This window comes from Dreissena polymorpha, chromosome 11 (genome assembly GCF_020536995.1).
Source record: "Dreissena polymorpha isolate Duluth1 chromosome 11, UMN_Dpol_1.0, whole genome shotgun sequence".
In the NCBI taxonomy this organism is placed as follows: domain Eukaryota; kingdom Metazoa; phylum Mollusca; class Bivalvia; order Myida; family Dreissenidae; genus Dreissena; species Dreissena polymorpha.
In genome coordinates, this window is record NC_068365.1 from 7,070,364 (window position 1) to 7,090,487 (window position 20,124).

Sequence of the window (20,124 nt, forward strand, 5' to 3'; positions counted from 1 at the left end):
TCAATCCAAACTTCATTTATGTCTTTGGAAGCATTATGCAAGGTCCTGAAACAATGACTTGCTGACCAAGCATGGGGTTGCATCTGTGGCAAGTTCAAGGTCACTGTTGCTTAAAATAAATAAAAAGTTTGAGTTCAATAACTTCTTAAAGTATATCTGCTTCATGATGTTTGTTTGGATAGAGGTTACTGTAATTGTGCTGTAATTACAGGTAGCCTACAGGAAGACCTAGAGTTGGATTGCATTTGGGGCTAGTTGGGTCAAGGTCATTGTTACTTAACTCTTTGCATGCTGGGAAATTTGGTGTCTGCTAAAATGTCATCTGCTGAATTTCTAAAATTAGCATTTCTTTGATTTTTTTCAAAGAATACTATCAGAATAGCAAACAGTTTGGATCCTGATGAGACGCCACGTTATGTGGCGTCCCATCTGGATCCAAACTGTTTGCAAAGGCCTTCAAAATTCGGTTCCAGCACTGAAAGAGTTAAAATAGATAAATGATTGCCAATCAACAACTTAGTTTTGGATGGTTGTATTGAGCTGTACTTTTGTAAGTAGGTAGCTTACATGTGTAATCTGTTTCAAACTTAGTTACATTCAACTAAATTAATTGGTAAATTGAAAATCTAGTTTCTTCTCAGGGTCACATTTCTTGTTTTAATTGATAAATTTTCATTTAAAAAAACATTTACTGGATAATAACTCCAGGTATTCAACTTAAAATGTCTTTGTAGTCCTTATATCAGTTGATTGACAGAAAATGTGCATAATACTATCAAATAGTTATTGTGCTGTCTTTTGACAGATCTAATTTTGTCTTGATACCTTGGTATTGTCTGAAATTATTTTTATGCCCCCGAAGGAGGGCATATTGTGATCGGACCGTCCGTCTGTCTGTCCTTCCGTCACACTTTGCGTTTAGGTTTCGTGTTTAGGTGTCGAAAAATGCTCATAACTTCTATGTCCCTTCACATAGCAACTTGATATTTGGCATGCATGTGTATCTCATGGAGCTGCACATTTTGAGTGGTGAAAGGTCAAGGTCAACGTCATCCTTCAAGGTCAAAGGTAAAAAAACATGTATCAAAGCCGCGCAGTAGGGGGCATTGTGTTTCTGACAAACACATCTCTTGTTTTAAATAAGCATAATAGAATAGAAAATATATAATATGCATTGATAATTTCATCAAATGTTATAAGACTAAACATGGCATTGCCTTTTGTGAAGGTGTACAATTTCTCTTAATAATGGACCTGGCAATGTTTAGCGCAGTTTAAACACAACAACTGTCATTTTAGCACAGAAGAAAAAAAATGTTTTCTTTTCAGAAAATTATTGTTCTGTAATGACAAACATTTTGGGTATTTTCCTCTATTGTTGTAGTATTGTTTTCATGTTATGTTTTTTTCTGCCCTATTCACATTAAATAAAGGCTGAGCCATATAAGGCTTCCCTGTGTAACACAATAGTATATCACACCATCTTAGGATGTACCAATGAAAAGTTGTGCATTCAGGTCCGGGGAACATTATTGTTTCAACATAATTTTTCCTGCTATTATCAATCTTTGTTATAGATTATTTTCCCGCTCATTGTTTTTCCCCATAAAAATAAGTGATCAGTTAGTCACTCAAGATTGCGAACCACTAGTAAATTAAAACATTCTTATCAACATTTACATCAACAGTGTTATTATCGTCATTCACTTTGTGATTGTCATTTGCAGCATTATCATTTATATCATCTTTGTAATTGTTATCATTGTATTGTACGCCAACATTGTTATCATCTTCATTTACTCTACAAGTATCATTTATATCACAATTGTCATTATTATCATCATCATGTTCATCATCATTATGATTGTTATTATCGCATGATCATTTTCACCACCTTTGTCATTGTTATTATGATTAGTTACATCACCAGTATCATTGCTATTATAATCATTAATGTCATCATTATCATTGTTACTACCCACATTTAGAAAAACCTTTTTCATTGATAATTATCATGAACATATTTGTCTTCTGTTAGTATGATAATAATTTATTGTCTTTCTCGACAGCAAAGATTGATAAAATATTGTTTTGACATGTCTAGTATATACTTTTGAATTCACACAAGCTGAAGCTAATTTGTCTTTATTTATTTATGCCCCACCCATCTCACATGTAAGCCAGTACTTATATATACACCTTATTTGGTAATATATCCCATTCAGTGAATGAAAAGGATTATACACTTTCAAATGTTGATTTTTTAAATGGCAAGTAAATTATCTCAGTGGTTTGTGATCCAAGTCAATTACTCGGCGATGCAGTTTCAAGGGTGTGGGTTAGGTTACACTCCAATAGGGCCTATTAGCAACTAATAGCCTTTTTCTATCATTTAATCTACTGAACATTGTGGGAATTTTACGTATTGGTTGTTTGGCTCTCTATGAAAACTCACTGTATAGCAAAAGTTGTAAATTCTCTTACTATGGTTCTGTTCTGTTTTTGCCAACAAAAAAAAACAACACTCCTAATTAAGAAAGAATGTAAAATTTCATTCTGTGTATTTGTTTCCTGGTTTTTAACGAATATCATGAACATACACGAACGGGTATATATGAAGTTTTGTAACATTAAGAAAAAGAAAAAATTGAAAACAGCCTCCTTTTAATTAAACTAGTAAAGTATGTGTACTTATGTTATCTGATTTAAATGCTTATTAATTTCTAAGACTTAAGTTTTTTGCTTTGTCTATAATGGCTGCTTGATTTTTTATGTTTATAATGAAGTGGGTTGATTAAATCAGTAATTAAAACAATAAAAAGAATGGGTGCTTAAATTATATACACCCCATTTATTATTGTTCACACCTTCAGAACTAATTATTGTTAGATACTGGTACCCTTTCATGGCCATGCATACATGGTGACAAATTATACAGTACACCATGTATTTGATCTAACATGCATTCAAGTTCTTTTAGCCAACCAGAAAATTGATTATGCTTCAATGAAAGCATATAAAGCAAGTTTTATATGAAATAATAAAATATGCCATATATGATTTCAGTCATTAACTGTGAAGAATAGTTGTCAGAAATCTGTGTCATTCATACTTAAATTTCAGCATCAAATAATAATACAATGTTTATGTAGAATTATTGGTGAACATGCAGTAGTATATTAATGGCTTCATGTACCAGCGCACATGACTTAGGATTTCTTAATATACTTTGAGCGTGTATTATGGTGAGTCACATGTGTGTCTTTAAATGAAGGTAATCAGTTCATAATTTGTGCACTTCATACAAGCCTGGGTCTGGGCTTATTTCATGTGCATAAATAAAGTGTCATCTCAGATAAGCCTCTGCAGTCCTCACAGGCTTATCAGGGACAACTCTCTCCGTCAACTCTGAATTTTCTTAGAGACGAGACTCCCTTCAAATGAAAAAAATTCTTTAAGTGAAGTGTCATCCCTGAGCTGCTCATAAATGCTGGGTACTAATCATGTGTATCATGGATTCTTGCTGGTCAGACTCATCTGTATTATGTATTTAGATGACCAGACTTCAACCCTTTTCCACTTATAAGCAAAGTGAAAACGGCTATGTGCAAACAGCATCATTAAAAACCAGAACAGACTGCGAGTAACTCACAGTCTGTTCAAATTTTATGCTGTTTGCTACTCATCAGTATCTGAGGGTTGGAAATGAAGCCTTTGAAACTTGAATATAGTAAGAAAGGTCTTTAATTAAATTTAACTTTTAAAGGGACCACAAATGTTTCAAAATACATTAATTAGGCTCGATAGGTCATTGTCGGCTCGAGTACTACTTACATGTACACCCGGTACTCTTAAGTATACTTACATGTACCCTGTCGTAAAACACGCTACCGATGACCATTAAACAATATTTTTGTATTAAACAAACTTCTCTTAAAAAAAACGGCATCATTAGTAACGTGCTATTTATGTATGAGTTTTAATAATATAGAGGCCATTTAACAGAAAATAGACATAAATGTGAACTTATTTAATTAAGAAAAAATAGCCGACAAAGACCGATTTAGCGTTAAAATTCCCGGGTACGCTTAAGTATATTAACTGTACCTGGGGTACATGTAAGTGAACTTAAGAGTACCTGGGGAACATGTAAGTAGTACCCGAGCCGACAATGACCAATCAAGCGTTATTTAGAGGTAAAGTGTTAAATATCAGTATCTTTATATCTATTCCGATGCCAAAGTTTGTAACATCGTTGTAGGTATTTATTTGTCCAATATTTGTGTCTTTGTTTTTATTCAAGTGAACTGTCTACTGTCTAGTAATATAAATGTCTGTGTATGTATTCAGGTGCCCAGGCGTGTGTACTGGCCTTCTCCACAGTAGACAGAGACTCCTTCGAGGCAATTGAGTCCTGGAAACGCAAGGTACGAGATCAGAATCTTTCTGTTCATATGTCAATTATATTTACATTGCATAGTGATTATTTACATACAACAGAGAGCAGTTTAATGTTTTTTCTTGGAAAACTGGACCCATATTTGTCTCAGAATTTACAAAAGCTTAACTGTAACATGATGGTAGATGCTCTTTCAGAATCACTAGAAGGGGCCAAATAAGCCAATGTTCCTGAAATTTGAGCCATGCTCTGAAAAAACAGGGCTTAATGCATGTGTGTAAAGTGTGATCCCAGATTAGCCTGTGAAGCCCACATGGGCTATTCAGAGAGGATGCTTTCTGTTTTAATGGAACTTTTCAATTTAAATAAAGTGTCTTCTAAACGCAATTCAAGTCTAAGCTATTGGACTGCACAGGCTAATCTGAGACGACACTGCACACCTGCATTAAGCCCCATTTTCCCAGAGTGAGGCTCACATTTTCAATCATATCCTTTTCACGGTAACTTTCAGGTGGAGGATGAGGTAGGGGAGATAAGCATGGTGATTGTCCAGAACAAGATTGACCTCATAGACGATGCTGTTGTGAAAAAGTTAGTTTAAACAAATCATCGAAGAAATTGGTTTTGTCTTTAATGTAGTTCCTTTGTCTTGGTATTTGTATTTTGTGGCTTTAACATTTTACCACATAGATACGTATTTTGACGAATTTGTAGTCCCTTAAAAAGTTAAATTTAATTAAAGACCATTCTTACTAGATTCAAGTTGTAAAAGCGTCATTTCCAACTCTAAGGCACTGATGAGCAGCAAATGGCATGAAACCTGAACAGACTGCAAGTTACTCGCAGGCTGTTCTGGTTTTATGCTGTTTGCACATAGCCTTTTTCACATTGCTTCTAAGTGGGAAAGGGTTAATTTCACAATTTAACTGCAGGGCTGTTCTCATCTTTTTGAAGCGGCTTTGGCCCCCATAATTTTGTGGAAAAAATGAGTTGTGAACTGTTCAAAATTGTGAAAAAATTAGTTGGTAACTTCTTAAAATTATGAAAATTTGAGTTGCCATCTTCTCAAATTTGTGTAAAATGGCCATTCTTTAAGAAGGAAAAAAGCCCTGAACTGACTGATGACTTTAAAAAAGTATTTGTATGTGTAGCAATTGTTTGAAAATTGAAGTTTTCTAGTTCATCAAGTGTTTAAAAACATATTGTTATTCAAAAACTCTTAACAGAGTTAAAATTAGCACTTTGCTTTATACTTTGAACTTGATTTAAATATTTATACTTTCTGTTTTCAAGTGATGAGGCAGAGGCGTTGGCTAAGAAGTTACGATTGAGATTCTACCGAACGTCAGTCAAGGACAACCTGAATGTGGAAGAAGGTATTCTCTTTGTTGAAAAATGCTTAACCTTTCCCACTCAGAAGCAAAGTGAGTAACTCCCAGTCTGTTCAGGTTTTATGCTGTTATGCTGCTTATCAGTATCTTAGAGTTGAAAATGAAACCTTTAAAACTTGAATTTAGTACAAATTCATATCTAAGTGGTAAAGAGTTAAAGTGAGCCTCTATCTGGGAAAAATAGGCTTAACCCTTTGCATGCTGGGTAATTTGTCGTCTTCTAAAATGTCCTCGCTGAATGTCTAAAATTAGCATTTTCTTTAAAATAAAATCAAAGAATACTATCAGAATAGCAAACAGTTTGGATCCTGATGAGACGCCAAGTTCTGTGGCGTCTCATCTGGATCCAAACTGTTTGCAAAGGCCTTCAAAATTCGGTTCCAGCGCTTAAAGGGTTAATGCATGCCTGAAAAGTGTTGTCCCAGATTAGCCTGTGCAGTCTTATAGGCTTATCTGGGATGACACCTTTGGCCTAAACATGGATTTAAATTACTGAGGGACTTCATGGAATTGAATAACTCGAAAAAGCATATAGGTAGTCCCTGATTCGCCTGGGCGTGGCTAGTATGGCGGGACTAGTATTTCACTCTGTGTGTGTTATGTTTCAGTGTTCAGATACCTGGCTGAGAAGTATCTACAGCAGTTGAATAATGAAGAAGAAGATGACACGATAGCGTGTCACGAGATAGGATCACGTAAGTTACATGAACTCAATATTAAAGTAAACTTACTGGTTTTGGTTACCCCATTTGGCTTATGTGTTTGGGCAGTAACAGAATGTTAGATATATTTTTAAAATTACCATTTCATTGTGGATCAGGTAGGTCCCTTGTGATGGCTTAGTTTATATGAGTTTATACCTATTTATTTAACTTGATTTTGTCAGACGCCTAAGGCTTATTGAGACACTCGGGTCATTTTTCTTGGAAGAACCAGTACTAGATTTCTTAAGAGGTCTTTTGAATCTTCAGAAGTTTGGATCAAACTTGGGACCTCATGATCCCCAGGTGGACACCATTTTATCACCTTGGCACCGAGTTTAAAATTGTAAAATGAAAACAGTATTGGTTCCAACTGTCATCTTAATGCTAAACTGTGCTTACTTAGCTGCATGATTATGTTTCACTTCTATGCATTCATCATTCATATATACTTTTGCAGAATTAAACAACCCAGAACCAAACAACCACATTGAAGAGCGAGTCAGAGACAGTTCCAAAATTCTTTCCTACTCACCAAAAGTGAAAGTCAAGTCCGAGAAACATAAGGACTCGAAAAACGGGAAAATAAAATTGACATCTGCATATAATGACGATGGAACTATCCACTTACAGCCAAGTAAAAGAAGGACTCATGGGAAGAAGGCTGTTGTGTTTGGGAAGTGTTCAGTGTTATAGCGATTATTTTAATTACTCGTGCCAATAACAGATCTGACCGCTCATTAGTGGGGTATTGTGTATATATTGGAAATGATCGTCTTCGACAGAGGTTCTACTGACTTGTATCTGAATTCAACTTGTTGCTCTTAGTTATAGTTTGCTTGAGAGCAATTCAGCCTTGCTTTGGGAAAACAGGGCTTAATGCATGTATGTAGTTTTGTCCCAGATTAGCCAGTGCAGTCTGCATAGACTATCATTAAACCTGGAACAACACTTACCACTCAGACTGGACTTTCATTTAGAAGAGAAATCGTTAAAAAGAAACTTTCCATAAAATTGAAAAGTTTTGTCCCTGGTAAGCTTGCAAGGACTGCACAGGTTAAACTGGAAGAACAGTTTATGCACTTTCTAGTACGGACTGCACAAGCTAATCTGGGAAGATATGTTAGGCACATGCTTTAAGCCCTGTTTTCACATTTAATTTGCATTTAAAGTAGACAGGTTGTTTATATTTTAAACTAAATTGATGCAATATTAAGTTCTTGTGTATTAATTTGACAATGCTGGTATGTGATGTTTTAATTGATGTTTTTAATTAGCTCTACTGGCCATAGGCCAGAAGAGCTTTTGGGATGGCATGGTTTCTGTCTGTCTGTGTGTGTGTGTGCGTTAGACTTTCTCTTGTTTATCCGATAAAGTCCACATTTTTCATCCGATTCTTTTCAAACTTGTTCAGTGTGTTGATATTAATGAGGACTCGAACCCTATTGAAAATGGGTTACATCAGAGTAAAAAGTCCAGAATTATCTCCCCTTGAATTTAAGAAAATAGTGAAATAAGGCTTGTTTACGCAATAAAGTCCACAGTTTTCATCCAATCATTTCCCGACTTGCACAGTGTCTTTATCTGAATGATGAGTCAAACCCAATTGAAAATGAGCAATATCAGAGTTATAAGTCCAGAATGATCTCACCTTGAATTTGACAAAAAAATGAAAATCTTTAACATTTTGCCATAATTTTTGCAATATTAAAGATAGCAACTTCATATTTGGCATGCATGTGTATCTCATGGAACTGCACATTTTGAGTGGTGAAAGGTCAAGGTCAAGGTCATCCTTCAAGGTCAAAGGTCAAAAAATCAAAGCGGCGCAGAAGGGGACATAGTGTTTCCGACAAACACATTTCTTGTTTGTTTACGTATAAAGTTCTATCCTTTTGAAACTTCAACGGATGTTTTATATCATCAAGGGCCAGAACCCCATTGAGAGTGAAGAAAATTTGTCCAACTTATTGTTGAAAAGGAGCCATTTGAAGTTTAAATTTTACGTTTCTTCTTGTTTATGCGATGAATTTCCCATTTTGGGTCTGTTTGTTTAAAGCGGGTATATACGATTTTTTATATGTGTTTAATTGTAATATATTGATAAAATATGTTACAATAACACAAAATAGGCAAGACAGATTATACATTAAAGCCGAATTTCATAAAATGCAGCAAAGACAAATTAGCGCCCCGAGCCGATAGTGACGTACATATTTTCCTACAATAACCGAAGCATTAGTCTTTGTATTAGGATCGGAGATAGTGTTTGTGTGTCGTATGAATAGATATCGTTGCAGAATTTCAAATAAACCGTTAAACTAAGTTTAGATGCACATCGTACATGCATGGTATACATGCTGGCGAATTCGGCTGTGCAGCCGTTTTCAATTTCAGAATTAAATATCTGGCTTATCTCGCATTTTTCGACACATGTTCTTCTTAACTTTTATTTTAATTTATATTGAAATATGTATATAATAAGTTTTTTACACAGTTTATATAAATTCATAAATATTTGACTAAATCGTATATACCCGCTTTAAAACTTACTCATATTGTTCATACTATCAAGGGCTTGAGCCCTATTGATTTCAGCCAGTAGAGCGATTCAGGCCCTCATGGGCCTCTTGTTTAGTTTTCTTTTCAAATTATTATCTAAGTAACTTACAGACAAGTTAAACATTATATGTTGAGCTTAAATAAATAGAATGGCAACTATTTTTGTACTTCAATTTTGTTAAAACTTTTGTGGTGCTTTTGTTATAACAAGTAAACCCAAACATTAATAGAGTTAACAAAATGGTAATAAAATTATAACCATTTGAGACTTGTTCTCTGAAAACTGGGCTTAATGCATCTACAGAGGCTAATCAGGAACAATCTTTGTTTAGAAGAGACTTCCGTAAAATGAAAAATACCACAAGAGTGGAGAGTGTCGTCCCTGTGGGATTGCACTTTACGCACATGCATTAAGGCCAGTTTTCCCAGAAAGGGTCTACTTTAATTTTCAATCACAGTTGTAAAACGGTGCTTATTTATATATTTCTTTTGATAGAAATATTTCACAAAATTTGTAAAATTTATTACAAGGTTAAAACACACAAGACCAATTATTTTACACTACAATATCACTTTGGAAATTCACACAAGTCGTTTTTGTAATACCTCACGATGCCAATGCAAAGTTTCCGTTTCCTTACCATTCATTTGTGTACATTTTGAAGACTGGCTTAAAATCTCCATTCATGTCATAGGCGTCTCACCAAAAGCATGTGAGTCGTGTTCTGAGAAAACTGGGCACAATGCATGTGCGTAAAGTGTCGTCCCAGATTAGCCTGTGCAAGCCACACAGGCTAATAAGGGGACGGCACTTTCCGCTTTTATGACATTTTTATTTTAAATGAAGTCTCTTCTTAGCAAAAATCCAATTGAGGCACTTGCATTATGCCTAGTTTTCTCAGAATGCAACTCATATGAGCGGCTCTGTGAGAAAAACAGGGTTAATGCATCTACATAAAGTGTCTTTCCAGATTAGGCTATGTAGTCAGCAGATCTATCTAATCTGTGACTACACTTTCCGCCTAGACTGGATTTTTGTTTAAAAGAGACTTCCTTGAAATGAAAAATGCCATGCAAGCTTAAAAGGTTGTCCCAGATTAGTTTGTGTGGACTTACTTACATACTTAACGCACATGCATTAAGCCCGGTTTTCATAGAAAGTTGCTTACATAGTTAACTTTTTAATATTTCTGAGTTGATGTTAAATTAACAAAGTTAATTAAGAAAAAAGGACAAGTTTCCTTATAATTTTCCCTTAGTAGATAGTAATGTAAATTGGGATAAATTCATTGAAAATCATGTTTGTCCTGTGTGTGTTTTAAAAATTGAAGGATAACTGTTTCGTAAATTGTCTGTATAGATAAATGGGAAATGTTGTTTTTAATGGGATTTTTTGGAGACTTTGCATGTCATTTATTGTTGGTGAAAATGTGTGTTTTCAAAAGTGTGTGGTAATTGGATGGGAAAATGTTATGGATATTGTAATATGAGTCGTGTTCTGATAAAACTGGGCATAATGCATGTGCGTAAAGTGTCGTCCCAGATTAGCCTGTGCAGTCCGAACAGGCTTATCCGGGACGACACTTTCCGCTTAAACTAGATTTTCGGTAAATAGGGATTTCCTTTTAACGAAAAATACCGTTAAAGTGGAAAGTGTCGTCCCTGATTAGCCTATGCGGACTGCACAGGCTAATCTGGGACGACACTTTACGCACATGCATTTTGCCCAATTTTCACAGAACAAGACAAATATGTTTGGAAATGTTGGTTCATGTAAATGTGAATAAACTTAGCGGTAATGGTAATCACTTGCGTATTTTTGCAATTCTGACTTTCAAAAATAATTGATTTTATTATTTATTTTTGATTTAGGAATGTTTTTTGATTGTATTATAAGTTCAAAAACTTCAGAGATGAATGTGTGCTTATTTGGTCTGTGATGGTTTTATTCCCGAGTATTCTTGTGATATAACATGGCAATATTAATGTTACGATGTGTGGTGTACCATAGCAATATTCGTGGTGTGGCGTCAACAGATGTTGGATGTTTGGTGTCAAAATACATCTTAATATTAAACTATGAAGTCATTTAATTATCCCCACGCTTTTTGAAATGCGTGGAGATATCTGGTTATCTCCGCCGTCCGTCTGTCCGTCCTGGCCACTATCTCCTCCTACACTATAAGCACTAGAACCTTGAAACTTACACACATGGTAGCTATGAGCATATGTTTGACCCTGCACTATTTGGAATTTTGATCTGACCCCTGGGTCAAAAGTTATGGGGGTTGGGGTGGGGCCGGGTCAGAGATTTTCACTCATTTTTTTAGGTTATTTTACTATAATTTCTTCATTTCTACACCGATTGACTTCAAATTGATACCGAACCTCTCTTATGACAATACGGTCAATCTCAACTATGCATGGCCCCATTACCAACCCTGGGACGGCCCGCCCACATAGGCCACGCCCACCCAAAATTGCAGTTTTACTTTAATTTCTTCATTTCTACACAGATTCACTTCAAATTGATACTGAACCTTTCTTATGATAATACGGTCAATCTCAGCTATGCATGGCCCCATTACCAATCCTGGGGCGCCCCGCCCACATAGGCCACGCCCACCCAAAATTGCCTTTTACTATAATTTCTTCATCTCTACACTGATTCACTTCAAATTGATACTGAACCTCTTTTATGACAATACAGTCAATCTCAACTATGCATGGCCCCATTACGAACCCTGGGGCGCCCCGCCCACATAGGCCACGCCCATCCAAAATTGCGTTTTACTATAATTTCTTCATTTCTACACCAATTCACTTCTAATTGATACTGAACTTCTCTTATGACAATACAGTCAATCTCAACTATGCATGGCCCCATTACCAACCCTGGGGCGCCCCTGGGTCAAACATGCGGCGTGGGGATACGCGTCGGCCTCTGCCGCGCCATTTCTAGTTTAATTATTTTTTTGTTGGTTTTGGGTTTATTAGAAGCAAAAAAGCAAAAAAAATTACTTGGATTAAAAAATTAAAAGCTCTTTTAGTTGCAGACAGATTAACTCTATTGTAAAATAGTACCCTCCTCATGTTCCATATTAAGTTTGCAAAATATTTTGTTAATATTTAAGGACTTAATAGTCTAAATAGCTTTGACAGTAATTTCCAAAGATCTGTTTTATTTCTGTACATAGATCTGAATAGAACAGTATCACAGTTTGTCTACCTCTGTATTCCTTTGAGAAACGCTGGTAAAAAATTGCATTTATTTTTTATACCAATTATGTTCACCGATTTGTTACTTATATTGTTGTGTGGATGTTTTGGATTGATAATTATATTGTTGCAAATAAAATGACTTGCAAACTAAACGGCCTGGTTTAGCCATACCGAAGGCATTTGTAAATGTTATGTACTAAGATATGTCTATTGTAGAAAATATCGTCTGACCTACTACTCCTTGTCTTATCTTGTAAGAGATCTCGTTTTGTTTAACCCTTTCCCACTCTAAAGTAAAATGAAAACAGCTTTTGCAACCAGCATAAAACCAGAACAGCTGTTCAGGTTTTATGCTGTTTGCTACTCATCAGTATCTTAGGTTTGGAATAGAAGCCTTTAAAACTTGAATATATATAGAAAGGACTTAAATTCAATTAGATTGTCTGAGGCACTTCAAATGCATCAAAATGTGCTTCTGAGCAGTAAAGGGTTAACCCTTTGCATGCTGGGAAATTTGTCGTCTGCTAAAATGTCGTCTGCTGAATTTGTAAAATAAGCATTTTCTTCATTTTTTTTCAAAGAATACTATCAGAATAGCAAACAGTTTGGATCCAGATGAGACGCCACGTTCTGTGGCGTCTCATCTGGATCAAAACTGTTTGCAAAGGCCTTTAAAATTCGGTTCCCGCACTGAAAGGGTTAAGCTTGGCACGGGGAATAATTATTCCCAGATTGATGTGGTAAATCTTGTATTGTTTTATAAGCCAAGATATGTATATAAAAAAATAAACACATGGGAAAACAGGGCTGATTGCATATGTGCAAAGTGTCATCCTAGATTAGCCTGTTCAGTTTGCACAGGCTAATCAGGGACACCACTACGCCTTAACTGGATTTTTGCAAAGATTATACATCCTTGTAATGAAAAATACTGTAATAGTGTTGTCCCTGATTAAAATGTGCAAACTGCACAGGCTAATCTGGTAGAACACTAGGCATGTAAATTAAGCCCCATTTTTGTATGCACATTAATTAAGCCCCATTTTTCTATGCACATAAATTAAGCCCCATTTTTGTAAGCACATGAATTAAGCCCCATTTGTGTATGCACATAAATTAAGCCCCATTTTTGTATGCACATGAATTAAGCCCCATTTTTGTATGCACATGAATTAAGCCCCATTTGTGTATGCACACAAATTAAGCCCCATTTTTGTATGCACATAAATTAAGCCCCATTTTTGTATGCACATTAATTAAGCCCCATTTTTCTATGCACATAAATTAAGCCCCATTTGTGTATGCACATAAATTAAGCCCCATTTTTGTATGCACATGAATTAAGCCCCATTTTTGTATGCACATGAATTAAGCCCCATTTTTGTATGCACATGAATTAAGCCCCATTTTTCCAGAGGGTGGCTCACATCTTTTATTTTTAATATTTTATTTTTAGCTCACCTGATTGCTTAGCTGAGCTTTTGTGACCGGTCGTCGTCCGTCCGTCCGTTAACATTTTTTGGTAAACACTCTAGAGGCCACATTTATTGTCCGATCTTCATAAAACTTGGTCAGAAGCTTCGTCCCAATGAAATCTCGGTGGAGTTCGAAACTGGGTTGTGCCAGGTAAAAAACTAGGTCACTAGGTCAAAAAAAAGAAAAAACTTGTAAACACTGTAGAAGTCACATTTCATGCCAAGACCTGTTTACTTCTACGGATTCGCTGTAGTTACTACGGATTCTTTGGCTAAACTATGCACTACGGATTTGTACTTAAAAACTACGGATCCGTCGCTCAAAATGGTCAAATTTCGTTTTTTAATCGTACTTTCGCTTATTTTCGGTCATTGTCGGTAATTCATCAATCATAATCATTTTGGCGCTTGCGTAGTAAGAAATGTTAAAATTCAAGCCTCCCGGGGACAATGCATAATATCAGTGACCCGGATGTTGGCATTTTGAACATGGCGAGTTCTTCCAAACGGCGTGGTACAGAATCTGACGCCGATATTGACACTCCGAAGAGTTGCTAAAACAAACTCGCAAGTACAAAGAAAACTATAGAGTATACTGGCCATGCCTCTGGCCGTCCTAAAAAGGAAAAACATTCACTGTTCAACATGTAACGTTGATTTTTCGTGCGCTCGAGGAGGCAAAAATGACTGCAAGCGACACATTGACTCACAGAGCTACATTAATTGGAAGATCAAATCTTCAAATAAAGACATTTCCACTATGATGCAAGGATCTAGCTGGGAGAAGTACTTGAAAACCACCAATGCGAAGGTTATTATGTGCGAGTTAATTTCAGAGAACAACTTGTCTCTATCAACGGAGAAGACCTTGAATAAAACGCTTAAAGTTATGTTTCCCGATTTGGAAATCGCTCAAAGTAGGTTATAATTAAACAAGAGTGCCAAACTGTCACAAGATACGCCCGTTCGAAAGTTTCGGACACAATGCTCAATGCTTGAAATGCACTTAGTGACCTCGAGACCACGGAATGTATATTGAAATCTAGAGTCCTTGTCGAGACCTAGTTATTGACCCGGAATGACCCATATTTGAACTTGACCTACATATCATTTAGATGTAACATCTGACTAAATTTGGTGAAGATCAGATGAAAACTACTTCAATTACAGAGGAGACACCATGCTAAATGCTTGAAATGCACTATGTGACCTCGTGACCTCGTTCTTGACCCGGCATGACCCATATTCGAACTTGACCTACATATCATATAGACACAACTTCTGACCAAATTAGGTGAAGATCAGATAAAAACTACTTCAATTAGAGAGCAGACACCATGCTTAATGCTTGAAATGCACTAAGTAACCTCGTGACCTAGTTTTTGACCCGGCATGACCCATATTTGAACTTGACCTACATATCATCTAGACACAACTTCTGACCAAATTTGGTGAAGATCGGATGAAAACTACTTCAATTAGAAAGCGGACACCATGCTTAATCCTTGAAATGCACTTAGTGACCCCGTGACCTAGTTTTTGACCCGGCATGACCCATATTCGAACTTGACCTAGATATTGTCTAGACACAACTTCTGACCAAGTTTGGTGAAGATCGGATGAATACAATTTGAATTAGAGTCCGGACAAAGTGGCGCCGTTGAAAATGCACTAATTGACCCTATGACCTAGTTTTTGACCCGGCATGACCCATATTCGAACTTGGCCTATATATCAACTAGATGCAACTGCTGACCAAGTTTGGTGAAGATCGGATGAATACAATTTGAAATAGAGTCCGGACAAAGTGGCCCCTTTGAAAATGCACTTATTGACCCTATGACCTAGTTTTTGACCCGGCATGACCCATATTCGAACTTGGCCTAGATATCAACTAGATGCAACTGCTGACCAAGTTTGGTGAAGATCGGATGAATACAATTTGAATTAGAGTCCGGACAAAGTGATGCCTTCCGCCCGCCGCCCGCCGCCAAGGGGTTTCACATAATACGTCCCGTATTTTATACGGGCGTATAAAAAAAAATAACATGCATAAAGTTTATTTTATGAGGTACAGCTCTTTTTACAATTGGTTATAAGCTATATGAAACAAACTACAGCTTCAATCTCTATCATCTATGTGCATGTCGTACCCAGTCTTTTTGGTACCAATTAATTTAGTATCTGCATGGCTCTCAAAAAATGGTGTCAAAATGTATGTAGTGGTAATGGTTTGAACTTGTTTCCAATCAGAGAAAGCTGATACATGTTAGAGGAATTGTCAATTTTATCTCATCAACTTATCATTTGAGACAGTTTTTCAACAATTATAAAAGATTATTACTATCACTGAGATAGGGCAATCCTCTGACAACCCTGGGACTAACAAACTAAACACAGGTCTACTTGGCATCCAATGCTCAGCATAACAGAGACACACTCAAAAGACTGAAAGGGGCATACTACAGATCATTGAAAGAATAGTGCATTTTGATGTTATTTTAAGGCCAGTGGCATCATGATCATATATGTCATATATAATGAACATGTATTTGTGCTAATTAACCCCTTCCCTGAGGAATTAGTAATCGGTTAATCAGACACCAGGTGCCTTAATTTGTGTTCAGTTTTTTGTTCATTTTAAAGTTGAGTGTAACATTGTATTGTGTATGTAAAAGTTAGTTTTTTAAATATGTGTAATTTGTTGTGTTACAAGTTCAGTGAGATCAATGTGAAACCTTTTGTTATAGTGTTGTTTAGAAGGGCAGCGTGCACATCCACTAAATAATAACAGTATAACGTGATAAACAGATTAAATTAATATAAATTAAATTCATCTAATGCTTTATGTACCGTTTAATTGATATGTGACCCAGTCATACTGTTTTAATGCTCTAAATGATTGAAAAAGTTATAATTACTGACAACAGCCCAAAACTACTGAGAGATGCCCTCCAAACTACTGAGAAGCAATCAGTAGGGTAAACAGGTCTGCATGCTCAATCTTCATGTAACTTTGTCAAAATGTTTGTTTTAATGATATGTTGGTTGAGTTCAAAAGTGGTTCCGGTCTGTTGAAAAACATGGCCGCCAGTGAGTTAAGTTTGAAAATGGTTCCGGTCTGTTGAAAAACATGGTTGCCAGGGGGACGAGGCAGTTTTCCTTATATTTATATAGTAAAAAGGCTTGCAAACTATCATGAATTAAGGTCATGTCACATGCGAGACAACTCTTCTGAATATTGCATTTAAGTTTACAGTAGTTACTCCCCTTTGATTATTAATGTTTTCATAAAAATACAGTGTAGTTGTGTTCATTTATGTGTTAATTGTTATTTGAGGTTGGATGTTTTTATGCCCCCTTTCGAAGAAAAGGTGGCATATAGTGCTCGGACTGTCTGTCCGTCTGTCTGTCTGTCCGTCTTTCCATCACACTTTGCATTTAGGTTTCCAAAAATGCTCATAACTTCTATGTCCCTTGAGATATAACCTTCATATTTGGTATGCATGTGTATATGGACAAGGCCTTTCCATACGCACAAATTGTTTTAGCTCTGTGACCTTGTCCTTGAACTTAGGGTCCGCGTTAAGGTTTCGAAATCTGCGTTTAGGTTTCGAAAAATGCTCATAACTTCTATGTCCCTTGAGATATAACCTTCATATTTGGCAGCATGTGTATATGGACAAGGCCTTTCCATACGCACACAATTTTTTACCCCTGTGACCTTGACCTTGAACTTAGGGTCCGCGTTTAGGTTTAAAAAAATGCTCATAACTTCTATGTCCCTTGAGATATAACCTTCATATTTGGTATGCATGTGTATATGGACAAGGCCTTTGCATACGCACACAATTTTTAACCCCTGTGACCTTTACCTTGAACTTAGGGTCTGCGTTTAGTTTTCGAAATCTGTGTTTAGGTTTCGAAAAATGCTTATAATTTTTATGTCCCTTGAGATATAACCTTCATATTTGGTATGCATGTGTATATGGACAAGGCCTTTCCATACGCACACAATTTTTTACCCCTGTGACCTTGACCTTGAACTTAGGGTCCGCGTTTAGGTTTCGAAAACTGCGTTTAGGTTTCTAAAAATGCTCATAACTTCTATGTCCCTTGAGATATAACCTTCATATTTGGTATGCATGTGTATATGGACAAGGGCATTCCATACGCACACAATTTTTTACCCCTGTGACCTTTACCTTGAAGTTAGGGTCCGCGTTTAGGTTTCAAAATCTGCGTTTAGGTTTCGAAAAATGCTCATAAATTCTATGTCCCTTGAGATATAACCTTCATATTTGGTATGCATGTTTATATAGACAAGGCCTTTCCATACGCACACAATTTTTTTCCCTTGTGACCTTTACCTTGAAGTTAGGGTCCGCGTTTAGATTTCAAAATCTGCGTTTAGGTTTCGAAAAATGCTCATAACTTCTATGTCCCTTGAGATATAACCTTCATATTTGGTATGCATGTTTATATGGACAAGGCCTTTACATACGCACTGCCACACAAATTTTGACCTCTGTGACCTTGACCTTGAACTTAGGGTCCGCGTTTAGGTTTCGAAATCTGCGATTAGGTTTCAAAAAATGCTATAACTTCTATCAAAGCGTCTGTAGAAGTCACATTTAATTCCCAATCTTCATGTAACTTTGTCTATATGTCTGTCTTAATGATATGTTGCTTGAGTTCAAAAGTTGTTCCGGTCCATTGAAAAACATGGCCGCCAGTGGGCGGGGCAGTTTTCCTTATATGGCTATAGAGAAACCTTGTAAACACTCTAGAAGTCACAATTTTTGCCCAATCATCATGAAAGATAATAAAAACATTGGTTTTATTGATATGTCGGACGAGTTCGAAAATGGTCCAGATGGGTGAAAAAACATGGCTGCCAGTGGGCGGGGCATTTTTCTCTATATGTATATAGTGAAAACATGTGAACACTCTAGAAGTCACATTTTTTGCCTAATTTTCATGAAATTTGGTCAGAACATTTGTTTCCTTGATACGAGAGTTGAGTTGGAAAATGGTTCCGGTCAATCTCAGATGAGTTTGCAAATGGTCCCGATGGGTCAATAAACATGGCTGCCAGGGGGTTGGGGCAGTTTTTCCGTATGTGACTATATAGAGAGAAACCTTGTGATTGAACACTATAGAAGTCACATTTTTTGCCTAATCATCGTGAAACTTAGTCAATACATTGGTTTTATTGATTTCTTGGACAAGTTGGAAAATGGCTCAGATCGGTGAAACACACTTTTTAGCTCACTTGATTGCTCAGGTGAGGTTTTAGGATTGGTCTTTGTCCGCTGTCCGTCCGTCCACATTTGGTTTGTAAACACTCTTGCATTCACATTTCTCAAGCATTCTTTATCAAAGTTACTGAAAGATCTCAGTCAAGTTTGATGATGAGCAAAATCACATAATTAATGCCATAATTATTGCCATTAGATTGTCCAAATTTTCATTATATTATACAAAATCCTTGTAAGCAAAGTTTGATGTTTGGTAAGTGGGGTCAACTCAAAATATAGGTCACCATTTCAAATCATACAAAAACACTTCCTACGCCAGAGTTTTGGTTCAGTAATGATGAAACTTGACCAGGATGTTTGTCTGGTCAATATTTAGGTCAAGTTTGACATTAGGTAAAGATTGAATGAACCAACTCCTCTCAGGTGAGCAAACTAGGGCCATCTTGGCCCTCTTGTTATTTTTGGAATCAGTATCATATTTGACTTAATGCCCGGTTTTCAAAGAACGAGGCTCATGTAATTTTACTATCTTATCTATCACAGGACTCCTTAATGTTCACTTAATTGCATTTTTACCAGTCCTGAATTCAAGGGATAATCACTCAAATTGGGTATTCTGGTCCCAAATGTTTATGTGTCGTTGATGTACCTGTTTTGTATGTTAATGCTGGTACCTGAATAAGAATGTAATTAATCAATACTGAAATAAAACAATTAAACCACCGTTTATATTTTAAAAGTAAATGAATTATTAAGAAAGTCTACATTTTACAATATACAACTGATAACAGGGATGTAAAATAATTCTTTAGAATGGAACATTCATTTGTATGTATTAAATAAATTTTCTCTTTGAAAAGGCGGTTTAATGCATGTGCATAAAGTGTCATCCCAGATTAGCCTGTGCAGTCCACACAGGCTTATCAGTGACGACACTTTCCGCTTTTATGATATTTTCTGTTTTGAAGAAAGTATCTTCTTAGAAAAAATCCAGTTAAGGTGGAAAATGTTGTCCCTGATTAGCCTGTGCAGACTGCACAGGCTAATATAGGATGCAACTTTACACACATTCATTGAACCTTCTTTTCACAGAGCACAGCTCAATTAAATAAC

The 20,124-nt window shown here is 36.2% G+C and overlaps 1 protein-coding gene across 2 annotated transcripts in view; it reads left to right on the forward strand.

The window, feature by feature from the left end:
• LOC127850170 (ras-related protein Rab-23-like) overlaps positions 1 to 9,713 on the forward strand; it is a 31,139-nt gene extending 21,426 nt beyond the window's left edge. For both annotated transcript variants that reach the window (XM_052382992.1, XM_052382993.1), the window contains exons 5-9: positions 4,351 to 4,427; positions 4,911 to 4,990; positions 5,693 to 5,775; positions 6,399 to 6,485; positions 6,952 to 9,713. In XM_052382992.1, the coding sequence (XP_052238952.1) occupies positions 4,351 to 4,427; positions 4,911 to 4,990; positions 5,693 to 5,775; positions 6,399 to 6,485; positions 6,952 to 7,187 (563 nt within the window). In that variant the 3' untranslated portion in view covers positions 7,188 to 9,713. The remainder of the gene's footprint in view (positions 1 to 4,350; positions 4,428 to 4,910; positions 4,991 to 5,692; positions 5,776 to 6,398; positions 6,486 to 6,951) is intronic.
• Positions 9,714 to 20,124: the final 10,411 nt, after the last annotated feature.